Here is a 15,719-nt window from a genome sequence, read left to right on the forward strand (position 1 = left end):
GTCTCATCCATCTGCTATGTCTTCTTTTTTCAGACTGTAAGCTCTTTGGAGCAGGGACCAGGATCCACCCTTTGTTCACATATGGTCTCTAGCACAATAGAATCCTTGCTTGAATGAGGCTTGTAGGTGCTACTGTAATACAGATGTTAATTAATAATAATAATAAATAGAAGAAAATGAAGGAAGTTGATGTAAATGAAGTCTGTATATTTATAACTGCCGTATTTTGCTACAGTGGTTATAAGATGGCCTATTGTAGCCAATATGTGATAATGAGATTGCATTAAAAAGAGATGAATTTCCAACCTATTAAAATCTGAAGGCTACTTTCTAGCCTTGAGCTTTAGACAGAACTTCTACTGACTTGGAGTTTTGCAGGTGAGCCAAGGGCAATACATGGCCTGTCATTTATTTCTAGGCTGATGAACATGGATGAATTTGAAATTTTGTCTGTTGGTTGGTTGGAGTTTGCATCACAGAATGAGCCAACAACATGCCTCTAAACTTATAGAAAAAAGATGCAACATACCTCTCAATTAGATGGTACCAGCATTTACAAAATATAGCCCTGTGATTAAAATAGTCAAGCTTGTTTTTGTCATGGTCCATAGAAAAGTTTCTTCTCCACTTTAGGGAGAGGCAATTGTATGTTTAGATATTGCATGAAGAGCTAGTATATTAGAATATTTGCTACATTGTAAGACATATTTCCTTAATACCAGTTATTTTAGTGGACTGAAGATGCTTTCAACTTGGTGTAACCACTGATCTTATTGGTTTGTTGACCACGGGAACTGAGCTGGTCAGGACTAATGCAGGTCTAATACATGTGAAAGTGCTCTTGAGTGCATCAGGCATAAATATATTTATCTTTATGCACTTTATCCTAATACTTCTTTTATCTGAGCCTTATTCTGCCACAATAAGTTTCCTGGGACTTTTATTGATTTCACTGGGTGTTCCACAGTCACAGAAGTACAGAATCAGTTACTTAGTGTTGAAAGTGTGACTTTGGTCCCTCTAACATCTAAAAAAAAATAAATCCCTGTACAGACATGATACCAGGAACTCCCAGTCATCTTTGTGCATGTTCATAATATAGCAATGTCCATCATTCCAAATCCGTGGCACAATGTGAATCAATACATGTGAGTTAGGCCCTGGTAAAAGAGAGACTGGGGTTTCATATGTAATGTCAGAGCTTCCAATTTCAAGGGCTTTCAGTCCCTTCCACAGTTCTGCATGGAAACTCCCCTCTAATTGGGTGCTCTTCCATAATCCTGCATGTCACTGGGGAATGGCAGACAATCATGGCTTCTGTATGTGGTAAGCAAAACTCTCCTTTCCCATTCAGGAAAGGGAAGACTTTTTTTGGTAGGGAGGAGGTGCTATTTACTTTCACAAGGGGGTTAGAAAGGCAAACAAACCTGAGAGAATATAAGTAGCTGGTCCCTGGGAAGTACCTTCTTTTCCCTTATCCTCCTGTCTACCCCTGCAACCCAATGATCAAGAACTGGGATACTGAAGAAAATCTCTACAGTTTTCAACATTTTTTTAAATTTGTGGACCACTAAAAAAAATTCAAATGGAGGTGTGGATTTCTTTGGAAATTTTCAATGGAGGTACAGACCCCTTTGAATTGTAAGTGTTGGTATTCACATACTTTTGATTGATCATAGTCATCTTTTGCAGACCTTTTAGACATAGTCTGTGGACCCTCAGGGGTCTGTGGACCACAGGTTGAAAACCATTTCTCTAGAACTAGGATGAGCTGGGAGATCTCATATATGCCCCGGGGGAGAGGGGAAGGAAAAAAGGTAGGACTGAGTGGTTGAAAAATTAACTGATTTATTTTACACAGATTTAATTTATGGATTTATGAATGTGTTTTCTGGAAGAAGGTGGAAGTACCTGTGTCATCAGGCATTTCTTTATGCAAACTGAAGTTATATTTGTCACAAGGTAGAAAAAGGCTTTCAATCTAGATAATGGGGAAGAAAGCCAGTATTAAAACACAAATATTTCCAAAAATAGAGGAAAGATTGTACTAAAAAATGACAAGACAGCTGACATTACTTTGTGTAAATGCAATCTCTCTTCTACATGAAGGGTTTTCTTTCAAATGTCTCCTGGCATACAGAGACCACAGTCTTAAGTTCTGAGTAATACTGGCTGCATCTACATGCTCATTAATGCACTGTAATTACCGTGCATTAAGTTTAGTATCTGTAAGTACAGGTACTACCTAAATGCGCTGTAATCGGCGCTACTGCTCATTAGCCACAGTGCATGCTTTTTTGGTGACGCTAATGAGCAGAAGACTAATTCTACTTTGTATTAGCGCGTTAGCACAGGTTTTGCCTCTGTGCTAGTGCGAGGTACAATTAGTCTACTGAGCTTGAAGCATCTTGTGTAGACCTGCCCACTGACTTCTTTGCTGACTCAATTAGTATGCATTCCTCAAAAAAAGGCCTTTAGAGGCAAATTGTCAACACAGAGCCTGAGGCTATAACCATGTAATTTCTATTAATGTTAATGGGAGTTGAGAGTCTAACTCCCTGAGCATTATGCAGAAAATTTAACCCCCAGTTGACTTACCCTGCTAATTAATTATAGCTGAATCATGAATGGAGGGAGATATTTTATTAGGATAATTATGTAATTTTTCTTGAGCTACATGAAGTGACTAGTCTTTTCTGTGAGGCACCTCTCTAAAAATATGTCTTGACTCAAAGTTACATGAATCTTGATTTGGGAAAACGAATTATTTGGGCATTGACGACTCTGTTGATTGAAAATAAACTTAAAATAACAGGTGAAAAAGTGTTTCTTTCACAGAAATCAAAATGTCTCAGAGATTAAAAATCCATCTGAGCTCTTTTTTATAGGTTAAGTTCAGGTTGGTTAAATATTTCCCCCCCAGTTTACATTTTTGTGACTCTTGGTATTTTTTGGTTTTAGTTAGGATCAAAGTATAAATATTTCATGAAAGGCTATGTGTATGATATTTCTGAGCCAAATGAAAGTAAGTAATACTAATAATACTTAATCTTTCTATTGGGGGTGTAATGTGAGACCTGCTTATCATGGTTATCTTATTTTGAGAGGTGCGGTGGGATTTAAATAATGCAGAGGTCCCAGTAGTGGCCCTCTACCCAAAGCTCAAGTTCATCAATACTACTGAGCATTTTACAATAATCTTAAGAACTTCTATTGCACCTTTCATCCAAGGAGTGCAATGTGTTTTACATATGTTAATTCAGGGCTGTCCAATTGGCAGCCTGCATGCTCCATTCAGCCTCAAGGGGTTAACTTGCATCTCCCAGCCACTCAGAATTTGGACAGCTCAGAGTTAATTCCCATAAAGCCCTACGAGATGGATCAGTATTGTTACCCACATTTTATTCAGTTTCCAACAGAGGCCCAGCCTGATTTTTAAGCCCATGCTCACCCCCACCCCATGTTCATGTATTAAAGGAGACTGTGCCCTCAGACAAATGAAATGTCAACTTCTGGGCACTCTCTGCTTCCCCAGGATCCTACAGAGACCCTTATAGGGTTGGCGAGGGGTGGCCCGGGGAAGGGGGGAGAGTTGCAAAGCTTGTGGGACTTGAACTCCACAGAATTGGAAGAAGGAAGCTGGCTTTGTCTTATCTGCTCACGTTGTGGGAGAAAGTAGTGCAAGTGAGTGAAACATATGCTTACTTTCTCTGCTTTCCCCTCTGGAACCCAGCTGGGAGTGTGGGCATGTTCGAGGGCAAGAATGATCAGATAGGTCCAGGTGTGGCAGTGGGGAGGCAAAGGAAGAATTTCTGGCAAGATCTGAGATTCTCAGCTGAACTTTGACTTCTTCCTGGTAGAGTATGGGCTATGGATGCCTTTTTGAGAGAATACTAAGTTGAAACTGAGTGTTTCCTATCTCAGGATGTCCTTTGTCTTAGGTGGGTGAAGGGGAACATAAGGTCCCAAGTGACTTCCTAGTTGATCTTGAACAGAACTTACAAAATGGTAATTAATAAATGCTGGCGAGGGAACCTTGGCCCTATTGAAAGCACTAGGAGTTTCTGTCATAAATTTCAATAGGCCAGGATTTCATGCTGAAAAATATCGTGAGAGACACTGTTCTTACAAGTTTTTCTGACAGCTTTCTCAACTGAGATATTTGTATAACTGGACTAGATTCAAACAAACATCCAGATGCTTTCCCGAATGAATTCATGAGCCTTACCAATTGTTATAAAGCTTGCCAGGCTTTGGTATATAACCAGTAAATCAAATAATGTAATAATTATGGATATGATGGTGCTCTGACCTGGAACATATTTACAAGATAAAAAAACCCAGAAAGCACTCTCTGTCCAAATAAAGAATGAGTTCAAGTACGTGATGTAAGTGCAAGGTTATCAAAATGAGAGGCAGTTTAGATGCATGCCAGCCAACTTCTATCATTATCTTAACAAATTCATATTCTTTCCAGGCATTGTTTTTATTTCTACAGTGCCAACAATGTGCCAAGAGACTTTATTTTTCAGTCTGAGTATTCTCCACTGGACTGGGGGGAGGGTGTGTTGCAATAATTCTAAAAAAGAAACATTTCTTTTTGACATATTAAACATTAAGCGGATTATGTAAAAGCAGAGTACTGTAGATGGAAAATGTAGTTAATGGAGCTTAGACCAGGAACCACAAACCCTCACAAAATTTTGAAGAGTAAAAAATACATATTGCTTTCACGTTGTTTTCTTTTTAAAATCTTCTTGTAAAAAGATTAAAGAGTTCAGTCATTATTATTTACATAAAATTCAACCTCTTTTGCTTAAAACCATGAATCATTTAGTGGCACATCTGCAGTGGCAGACACAGATAATCCAAGTCAGTTTGCAAATTGCAATTTCATTTGGACTAAGTCATCAGTAGCACATATTGTACATGTGTTAAGGCTCGTGACTGTTTAAGTCTCTTGGGTAGATAAAATAAGCACAGATTAGCCAGGACTAACTGTATGTCCTCTTTTAGAAAAAAAAATCCTGGCATTTTGGGGATGCAGATTTAGATCAGTAGCTATGAAAACCAATGGAAATTTGCATTACAAAAGGCAAACTACTGCACAGTACCAAGCGCATTGCTTGTAAATTAATGGCTGCACACATAAGTTTGCTAACGATTACTACATGTGAGAGGTGATATGACCATTCAATGACATGTCCCCAATGATCAGTGGTAGGCACTAATAATATCTTTCATGCTGACTGAACATTTATTCTGACTTTAGATATACAGTATATACAGATGTGTGTGTATGTACACTTAGGGTTTGATCCTGCCCAGTACAGGCGGAGAGTGCTGCAAGTATAGTACAGGGGCAGCAGAAAATCTGCTTCTGCGTTTGTGAGAACACAACTTTCCTGGCTGCCAACTTACTTCTAGTTGCCAAAGGAAAGCTCAAAAGAGGAACAAATAACAAGCATCTGTTTTGCATGCAAAGGAATATATAGAAACATTAAAAATTAGGTTCCCTCAGACATGCCCATTGTCTACTAAACCTTGCCTTCTTCAGATCTCTTAATATTTTCAGTAAAGGTATGGGCATATAAGGGGCTGGGGATTTACTGCTGCACAGCATGGAGGACTATTTTCATATTTCAGTTGCGCTTGAGCCAATGTATACCTCCTTCGTGCTATGTGTATCTGCACTCCTTGCTGCTATAGAAGGACATACAGGATCAAGGCCTAAGAGTGTCTGAATGTCTCATAGACTGGCTGTTGTGACTATCCTATAAAGCAGGGGTTCCCAAACTGTGGTACGCATACCCCTGGGGATACACAAGACATCTCTGGGGGGGCTGCAGGAGAAATTGTGTAACGGCAGATTTAATTTTCATAATAATAATAATCAGCATTTAAAGGGTTGAAATATAAAACATGTTGGTAGGGGTATGCGGGCAGTTGGTAAATCTGGAAGGGTACGTAATAAGAACAAGTTTGGGAACCTCTGCCATAGAGCATTTCAGGGTATTCTGAGCGCAAAAGATATCTGACTGCTGTGCTCAGCTTTGGCACACATTTTATGTGATAGTATTCCAATTGATTTCCCAGCCCACCCACATTTCTCAGCAGGTAGCCTGTCTATCAGATTTAGAAGTTTCTGGGGGAGGTTTCTGAACCAAAATTCTTCCTTCAGGTATAATCCTGCCTTTGAGCTGGAGTTGGAAAAATTACCTCTTTATTTAAATATGCGTTTGGACTGTTCAGAAGAGGAGAAGGGAACCTTAATGATCTATATGGCTTCCAAGCAAGGAATCAAAACAAACTTGGTGAGATGTTGCTCCCCAAAAAAGGACAGTCTCTAAACAAAATAGCAAAAGATGGGCAGCTGCAACTCTAACCCTGTCTGACCCTGGAACTCTATTAATGGGACTAGAATAATAATAGGACATTGATCCTAACATTCATAGGACTAGAATAGGACATACACATAAATGGATCAGGTCCTGAGGTCCTACAGCCTTTTCAGGATCAGCACCCAAAAGAATGAAATAAAGTGTCTTTTGTTGCCACACCCTACTCAGTGGTGGCTATTTAAAAAAACAGCTACCATGTAACATAAGACAGTTTATACAGAAGAAACAATAATCTCTGCAAAATGACCAGCTAGAAGAAGTGCTCTTGAACAGTGCTTCTCAAAGTGGTGGTCCGCGGAGCCACCGGTAGCCGGTCCGCAGCAAGTTGCCAGGAAAGAAAGAAATATATTTTCAGAAGCATAACATTGATATGTCATAGCGCCACAGTTCGTACGTTCCAACACTCCAGGGGACGTCACGTCGTGCGAGGTGAGGAAAGAGAAAGAAACAGCCGGTCGCGCATTTGTGTAGCGCTGTTCCAAGCAGTCCCTGGCCCACTGGAAAAAAAATTGCCGGTCCGCCACATCAGATAGTTTGAGAAGCACTGCTCTAGACCAGGGCTGGGCAGATCTGGCTGGTGCCTGGACTCCATTTCCCAGCGGCCCTTGCCCATGTTGCTGCAGCCAGTTTCCATGGAAACCCCAAGAGCATCAAGGCAATGACAGCACGGGGCCAGGGTTTCCATGGAGACCAGCCCCAGCAGTGCTGACAGGGCACACGGCTGGGTGGGGAACTGCTTCTGGGATGGGGCTAGGACCTTGTGGTAGTGACAGGGTGGTCCAGTGCCAGGGCAGAGCCATGATCTGCTGCCTGTACATCCCACTGGGGCAGAACTGCAATTCGCTGCGTGCGTGCAGATGTGCAGGGCTGTGTGGGCAGCAGATCGCAGTTCTGCCTCAGCTCCAGACCACACTGTCACCACCACAAGATCCTGGACCCAGAGCAGCTGCCTGACCAGCCTCCTGCCTGACCAGCACTGCTGGGGCTAGTTTCCATGGAAACCCTGGCCCCGTGCTGTCACTGTTCCGCTGCTCCTGGGGTCTCCATGGAAACCAGCCTCTGCAATGTGGGCCAGGGCTGCTGGGAAATGAAGTCGGCTGCAGGCCTCATCCGGCCTACAGGCCAGGCTTTGCCTGCCCCTGCCCTAGACAATCAGTTGGATTTCCTGGCTGGTTTAAACAGGTGCACCTCCACTGACTTTAGGGAAGCGTTACCTTTTCATACTACCAGTGATTACGGTGTAAACATTAGTTCAGTGCACTGACTAGATCTTCTACAGAACTGATACCAGCAAGGGACCTAAAAACAATGCACCATTTCCATGGAATCTGATTATTTTAGCTGGAATAAATGGAGCAGCATATGAGAATGGACAAAAATCTACAAGAGCTGCTTAGTAGTCAGGAAACATGTTAAACCAAAAGGACATTAACTCTTCCTTCTAAAACCTTATTGTACATATTAGATCCATACATATTCTAAAGGTTCATCATGATTAGAAAAAACTGTCCGCAATTCTAATAAAATAAATGATGTACATTTCCATACATGAACCTAAAATGCCAAGTGTATGATGAAACTAAAATCTGTGTAAGGCAAGGCATATACATTGCTTCTATGTTTTACCAACATAAAACAGCAAACACAAGAGCTTATCAAAAGACAAATGTCAGAGCCACCATCAAAGAAAGCAGAAGTAAATCTAACAGGCATTTCATTTATCTGATTTGACGGACAATTCTCCCTGCTCTCCTAGCAGGGCCAAAATAGCTCACAGTATTAAGATAACTTAAACTGCTGCCTAGTTTAATAAATCCTGGCAGTCTTTACAACCAGGGATCAGGTAGTAATCAGATCAAGTAACATTTCCAAACTATTGGTATTTCCTTTGCAACATGCAACAACCAGACTAAAGACTGGCAGATATTGTGCTACCACAAATCTTGTTTAATGAGAAAAAGTACCAGATCATTTGATGTAATGGTTTCTAACATAATTTATTAGAATAAGAAAAAAGGAGCAGTGGGCCTATATATTAGAAAGAGGCTGTTTTTTTTTTGTTAACCAGTAGCTATTGGCAGGGTTGCTTTTGGGAGGGGGACGGACCTGCTTAACACTAATATCAGTATAAAATAAACCAGAAGGTGACAACAAAAAGGCCCATTTGGTGGCTCTTAAATTAACATTCCAACTGAGTCAATGCAGCCACACGCAGCAGTAGGGGCTGCACAACTGGTCGCAAAATAGCCAATAACATTTAATTTTGGAGAAAAACAAAGAAAACTAGCACGTGGGAGCAGATGAATGAAAATGAAATTAAGCAACGCCCCCCCCCCAACACTAAACTAAAAACACAATAGATATTAATTGCCCCTGACCTCAACTGACCCAAATTAAATTGCAGTTATTGCAGGATTAATTCCCTTAGCATGAAACATATAGCTTGTCAACAGAAGCTGAAAACACCCCATAAATCAAGAAACATTAAAGCCTAGATGAGGATTATGTATAAAGAGTGAGGGGATTATGATAGGAATCCATTCTTAGTCTAGTGAGTAGCAAAGTCTGGTTTCTAGATAAAAGAGAATTGCCTGTGATGGCTTGATACAGCCGAGAAGAAACTGTGCAAGCAGGCTACTTTAGGATGAAAAAGATATGAAAACGGGAGGCAGTAAAGTGATGCCTTCCTACACAAAGCAAACAAATATTACTGGTATATGTGCATGTGTAATAAAAACATGTTCTTTCTAAATGAGTTGCAGTTTGTCATATTTTTGTTTTAACTATTTGCTTTCAATACCAGTACACAGCTTTCCAGAATCCCTTCTAGTTCCTTGCTGTCAACATACATATTTTTCATGTATGTTGGTTGTTTGCTTGATGATGTTCATAAAGAGGCTCAGCAAGAGACAATATACTTTAAAAATAGGGAAATAGAGAAATGCATGCACAAAAAGCTATGCTTCCCTCTCCATATTGTTAATAGTTTATGCAGTTTATCCATCCAGCCCAATTGGGTAATAACAAGTGAATGTGCATCCCAACTGCCAGTCAACCTCCTCTTGGCCCTGATTCAAGAAAGCACTCCAGTTCAGGATCCCACTTACATATCTGCTTAAGTTTTATTGAAGTCAACTGGATTTATGCACATGCTTCAAGTTAAACACATACTAAAGTGCCTTCTTGAATAGAGGCCATTGCGCTTATTGTACTTGTTCCAATTAGCCCATAAGATTTTGGTTTCCAAACACAAGAATAGAAACAGTGTGTTTATGCACTAAATGCAAGTGTGATCAGATTTGTCTCTAGTATGAAGATGCTTGATGACTATTATGGAACAATGCAGGGACACAGCTGTATATAATATATACACACACATACATGTCTACACTCTGAAAAATATTGTTCAATGTTGAAGAAATAGTCACCTTTGTTTGGATCAATGCTGTGGTAGATTATTTCTGTAGCACAGTGTCCAGAATAACTGAATTGTCCATGGGAGAGTACACAGTCCCTTTGAATGGCACACAGTCATTATGACAAGTGAGCACTATTCCGCACCCAGTGAAGTCCTTGTTGAGTATACTGAACTAAATGCTCCATACTGCTGTGCAAGGTGACAGGTCCCATCAATGCATCCAAGTCATTAAAAAAATCTATGGAAAAATATTAAACACAGGGATCAGGAAGTTGCATTTGCTTTTTATCACCATGTGATAGATATTTTCTTTCAGTACTTACAACGCATGGAACAGTTTATGAAAATGAAAATCTAGTCCTATGATCCTGTTGTCCATGACTGTGAGTTCTCCACAGCCATTTTCATTTTAAAAACAGAACAGCTAATTCTTTGTTTCTGCCTTCCACTAAAGTCAATTTATCCTATGTGCAAAGGGATTATTTGCTATGTGTTTCCACATAAACAGACATTATTTCTAGCTGAAAATGATCCTATCTGAAAAATGAAGAAGAGTTAAGTGAAGCAGGGCAGGCCAAGTCCTCAAGTGTTTACTCAGGCAAGTTCTTATTCAACTCATGGGACTGAGAGCTTCTTGTTCCCCTTTAATTCTGGAAGGGGGTTCCTCCATTTGGCACATTCCACCTAACCCTCATCCCATACAAGCTCCTTTAAACCTCCCTCAGGCAGCTCCATGAAGCTCGAGGAAGTGAGGAATGGAAACTTCCTCGAGTCCAGTATATTCTCCTTAAAACTCATGGAACACATGAGTGCATGTACATCTCATCCTGCAGTTGTATTGTTAATTTATGCAATTGTCTCCGCCATGCTGAGGGTGGATTCTGCATGAACTAGCATTGGAAAAGCTCCTGGAATCAGGCTCTTGCTATGGCTATGATGAGCAGAGGCTAGCTGGGGTGGGGAAGGGCAAGTGACAGCAAGCAGCATTCCTATTGTTTGCTTAAGCCAAAGGGGGTGCGTCTACACACATGCTTTACCGCAGGGTTGACTAATTAGCTCCACAGTAAAGCATGACAGTCTACATGTGTGCCAGTATTAAGGTGCAGTAAATTAATTAACTCTGCAATAAGACAGTACTGCAATTCAGTGTGATGAAAAGTGTAAATGGTGACAGAGGCTAGCTGGGGTACAACGGTGCTAAAATGTGGGGACTGCCCATCACCTGGCCCCACTGCTTTGCAGGTTCTGAGCCCTTGTGCCCCAGCCAGCTCCTCTGCTGCTTGATGCCATCACTTGGAGCCTGGGGCTTCTCTACCCTGGCTCAAACTGCTGCTGTTCTGGGCACATGTGTAGATGCTGTGCCCAGGAGCAGTTGACTGGCTCAAACAGCTCTGGAGTTTATTGCATCACATTAATTGAACATGTAGATTCATCCAGAGAGGAAGTGAAGCTGCTTTTTTCTCCAACCAACTTTAAACCCATTTGAAGCCTATATATTTGTCCTGTATGTTTGCCCTGTTGCCACATAAATACACTGAGGGTCAAATCCTATTTCATTTTATGCACCTAAATGGCAGTCATCCAGTCATGTAAGCGATGTACTAGGCACTTACGTGCAGCTTGAGATTCTATTCCATGTACAGTGTGGATATAAGCATTGACACACCCACAGAGCATGCTGGACAAGTTTGTGGACTGCTGTATGCTTACACTGGTAAGCATGTAAGTCTTGAAACAGTAGCTGGGCAAAAACCCCATGAGAAGAAGGTATTAGACGGAGGACGGCCTCTCATATTTTAGCTCAATAACCTAGTGATTTGGGCACACACAGGAAGTAGGAGACCCAGGTTCTAGGTTGCCTCCTCACCCAGAGGAGCTTTGAATCCACATTTTATGCTTTCTATCATTATGAAAAAAACACCAGTTGGCATTATCTAGTCCTCCCCTTGAAAATAGCCCCTGGGCAGCCAAGAGAGGAAAATACATGAAGCCAAGGTGAAATAGCGAAAAGGGTAGATGTTGTTATGGGACAGGGCCTTGGATCCTAGCCCTTGCTCTCAACAGGGCAGAAACTTCCCTTTTTTATTTATGCATTTTATTCAATAAATATTAAGTACAGTGGAGTGAGTTCAAGAGGAGGGTTACAGAGGTGCTTGGATAATGCCTTACATGGGGCCTGGTGGTTTGCGCACTGTGTGTAAAGTCAGAGATACAAGTTCAGGTGTCCTCTAGAAGAAGGAGGCCTAGAACCTGGCTCTTCTATTGTGTGGGTAAGTACCTTAAACATGGGGCATGGGAGGCCACCCTCCTCCTTCCCCATTTGTTTCTGGCAAATATGTGGGTAGCTGTGCAGCATGATTCCCAGGCTGTGTGAGAGTGCCAAAAATGACACTTACACAGCTGGGTAGCTGCCATTTTGGGATGTAAAGTGAAATAGGATTTAGCCCCAGCTCTAACTCTCCATGTAAAATATAAAGAATACAATAGGACTAAAACCACAGGTATTTACTCAAGGTCAAGGTGCCCTGTAGGTGATATCCCACATGTCCACAGATAAGTTCTGTGGTCAAGACATGCACAAATATAAGGTTATGTAGGAGTTAGCCTAAAAAGGGAATGCTAGCAAAGTAGTCCAGGGGTGCTCAACCTCTGGCCCACAGACCAGATTTGGCCTGCAAAGCTATGTCATCCAGCCTGCAGGACTCCCCATGGGTCCAGAAATGTGGTGGCAGGGAAACAGCGGTGGTACGAATTGCCACTCACCTGTTGCCAAATTTCCAAACCCACTGGGAGCCCCACAGGCCAGATGACAGAGACCCTGAGCACTAGATCACTGGTCTGGGGCAAGGATGGTGTATGGGGGCACTCTGAGACAAGATCTGGTATATGAGATTGGGTTGTTGTGCAGGGTCACAACCATGGACTGACCCGTGCATGGGATCCAGCCTGTGGACCGTCCCCATGCCAATTGTCCAGTCCATGGGTCAGAAGGTTAAGCATCACTGATGCAGTCTATAAGTTTTCTCTTGTAACAGTAGAATGTGAGACCAAAGAGAACCATTCCTATAGTTCTGCAATGAGACACCACAATCCTCTTTAGGAAGAAGAGAATTTGCTCAGAATATCATCAGTTTAATTCCTGTTAGTCTGACTGCCATATGTCTAGAGCGTCTCTGGAACACCGAGAGACTCGAGCAGCCAAAGAGACAAAATAGTGAGAGGGTGCTGCTTCAGAGTGGGAAGGCAGATAAACAGCTTTTTGCTACATTTTGAGACAGACCATGAATAAGGTGAAAAAAAAATACAACTCTACAGTCTTTCTATCTGGAAAGAATCACTGTCAAAATAGGTCAACAATAGGTTCTTACTAAAGCCAGATTCTGCTTGTACTCTGCTCAGGTAGATGTACGTTAAACATAGGTTGGTATGTTGGATTAGGTACCTCTGTTTTCCTTGGCCAGATTGTCAGCCATCTCCCAGTAGTCATAACTGTGCAAGATGCTGTTGGTGATGCTGACATGATTGGCAGCCATCTGATGAATACGCTGGGGAATGCTGATGATGGAGGAAGGGGAAGGGGTACCGGTGCTCCCCTGGGATCCTACAGAGCTGACTGGAGAAGGACTTGGGGACATGGGGGATGGAGTTCCTGTGCTCCTGCAACAAAGTATTAAAATGCATACCTGCACGTGAGGATGACATAGATAAACACATACAAACTATTACAATGTGCTACATAGGAGCAAATGCCATTTCTCACTGTTATTTAGATATAGTTTCTGGGTGAAAATTGAACTTACTTTCCACTGGCACCCCAGGGGGATGGGGCCTGTGCAGCTTTTGATGAATTCTGTGGAGGAAAAAAAATGACAAAGAGTATAATTTAAATAAAACTGTGAAAGGAACAACAACAAATAGCATAGAAAGTTGGGCAGAAAAGGCTGAGGTGATGTGTGTGGACAGTGTATTCAGGTCTTTTGATTCTATAAAGCCATTTGGACTAATTCAGAAGTGGTGCAGGCAGTGATAAGATAAACCTCCTTAAGTTCTGCTGGAGTTCTTTAAAGTAGAGCTGATACTTCTGAAAGAAGGTGACTTGTGACCACGCAAACTACACATGGCCAATTGTGCATTGAAGAAATAATTCCTTCCTTCCTGACTTCTGCAGGCAGCAAGTTGAAGTACTGAGAGATAAGACTGGACCATAATCATTGTCTTATTGCAGAGTGAAAGTTTTTAAAGCATGTTGAGAACTAGGCAGCTTCCTGTTCTCCTCAGGGCCCAAGAAAGATGTGGAGATAATCTGGAGACTTCAGAGATTCAGAGGTCTGTAGGGGCCACTGTGAACATCTAGCCAACCTCTCTTTTTCTAGTAGTGGTCCTAAGAATACTGTGAAAGATAATTTCTCTACTTCTACTAAGTTTCCCATGCCTATACTTATGAGCAACAGGCTCTTCCAAGATGGATCTTTCTCTGTTTTTATTTTCCACCCCAAATTTTAGAAGGTTTAGTTTTAATTCTGTTAGGGAACTAAACAAAACAGTGAAACCCTTAAAATCTACAATACTTGTATTCTGGCCAGCTCCTGTTTCAGACCTACTTACATCTATCTTTTTGAAGTGTAAAGGGGGATATGTAACTTATTGATCTAGGAGCTGGAAAGAAGTGGAAAAGGTGAAAGTTAAAGTACAGTGATTGGTTCTTACAAATGAAATTTAAATACTCTCTGTCATACTTGAATTATACACCTTTTTCAAGCTCCTTGAAACAAAAGTCATAGCAGCATAGTTTCAGGCATCAGAAAGTTAGGGGTAAGTAGCCCATTGCTATTGATTCATCTGTAGGCTTTGTTCTACTTTCCTGAACTGAATTGAATTGAATTGAATTTCTTATGGTATCAAAAATCTCTAACCATCTTGAATATCTGTAACATTTTAAAATTCTTCAGTGTATTAATTTTTTTGAAGATCAAAACCAAACGTTAAACAAGAACTTGAAATAATCTTACTTCTTTTTAAAAAGAAAAATGCATCTATCCCTGAAAATGTCTTTGACAAGTTTTAAACCCTTTCCACAATTGAAAGTACAAATGGAAGTTCTTTAATGTAGTCAGTATTTTATATTACTTGGTTTTGAAAGACTTTACATACAAATATATGCAATGAACATAGAACTGGCTATTTTCCACTGCAGAAGATGGCAAATGGATTTTTTTAAACTTTAACTTCAAAAGCAAGAATACTTTCTAATGTGAATCTACAGTATCTTTATATCAGCAGGAGCCCTGCAAAATAAAAAAGCTTTTCTTGTATGAAGTTAATGTGACTACAGCAAAATGTAAGCACCATTCTTCCACTGTGTAGAATTTTTTTTTTTATACTACTGAGACACATTTTGGCTGAGAGATGGAACATCCAATTTTTGTGCAGGTGTTCTTTGAACTGGTAGGGAAAAGTATTACAATATTTACCTATTTTTCACAGCTAAAATAAAGAAATTAGGTAGAGAAGCAAAACAAGTTTAGTTGTGTGTACATAATTCAGTTTTTAGATACAAGTATGGTGATAATATAGGATGTGTTAGCTTTTTTGTCTATTTTATGATTCATTTATGAAAACTAATCCTCATATTTGGAACTTTTCATCAACAAGATATCTGAATTTGGGAAGAAAGCCTCTTAAATAAAGATAAAAAGAACATGACCATATGACTATTCAGAATTTCCAAAGAGAATATATGCTCAGAGTTCTTTGATTTTGAAATCAAACTGAATGCTGGAAACAATTCAACTATATTTATTTTTCGTTCATGTATTATTATTTTTTTTAAAGAAAAACAGGTCATCTTTATGTTTGTAGGCCCAAAATTTGACTGACTTTGGTATAGGTCCCATCTGTAA

At 40.6% G+C, this 15,719-nt stretch overlaps 1 protein-coding gene across 4 annotated transcripts in view; it reads right to left on the bottom strand.

Moving 5' to 3' along the window:
- Nucleotides 1–15,719, bottom strand: part of LOC102563459 (ALF transcription elongation factor 3) — a 252,046-nt gene that overhangs the window by 1,591 nt on the left and 234,736 nt on the right. For all 4 annotated transcript variants that reach the window (XM_059720988.1, XM_059720987.1, XM_059720990.1 and 1 more), the window contains 3 exons: nucleotides 13,620–13,669; nucleotides 13,262–13,476; nucleotides 1–10,057 (listed from right to left, as the gene is read on the bottom strand). The exon at nucleotides 1–10,057 is cut by the window's left edge and continues 1,591 nt beyond it. In XM_059720988.1, the coding sequence (XP_059576971.1) occupies nucleotides 9,936–10,057; nucleotides 13,262–13,476; nucleotides 13,620–13,669 (387 nt within the window). In that variant the 3' untranslated portion in view covers nucleotides 1–9,935. The remainder of the gene's footprint in view (nucleotides 10,058–13,261; nucleotides 13,477–13,619; nucleotides 13,670–15,719) is intronic.

The sequence above is a fragment of the Alligator mississippiensis genome, chromosome 1, assembly GCF_030867095.1.
Source record: "Alligator mississippiensis isolate rAllMis1 chromosome 1, rAllMis1, whole genome shotgun sequence".
NCBI classification, from domain to species: Eukaryota; Metazoa; Chordata; order Crocodylia; family Alligatoridae; genus Alligator; species Alligator mississippiensis.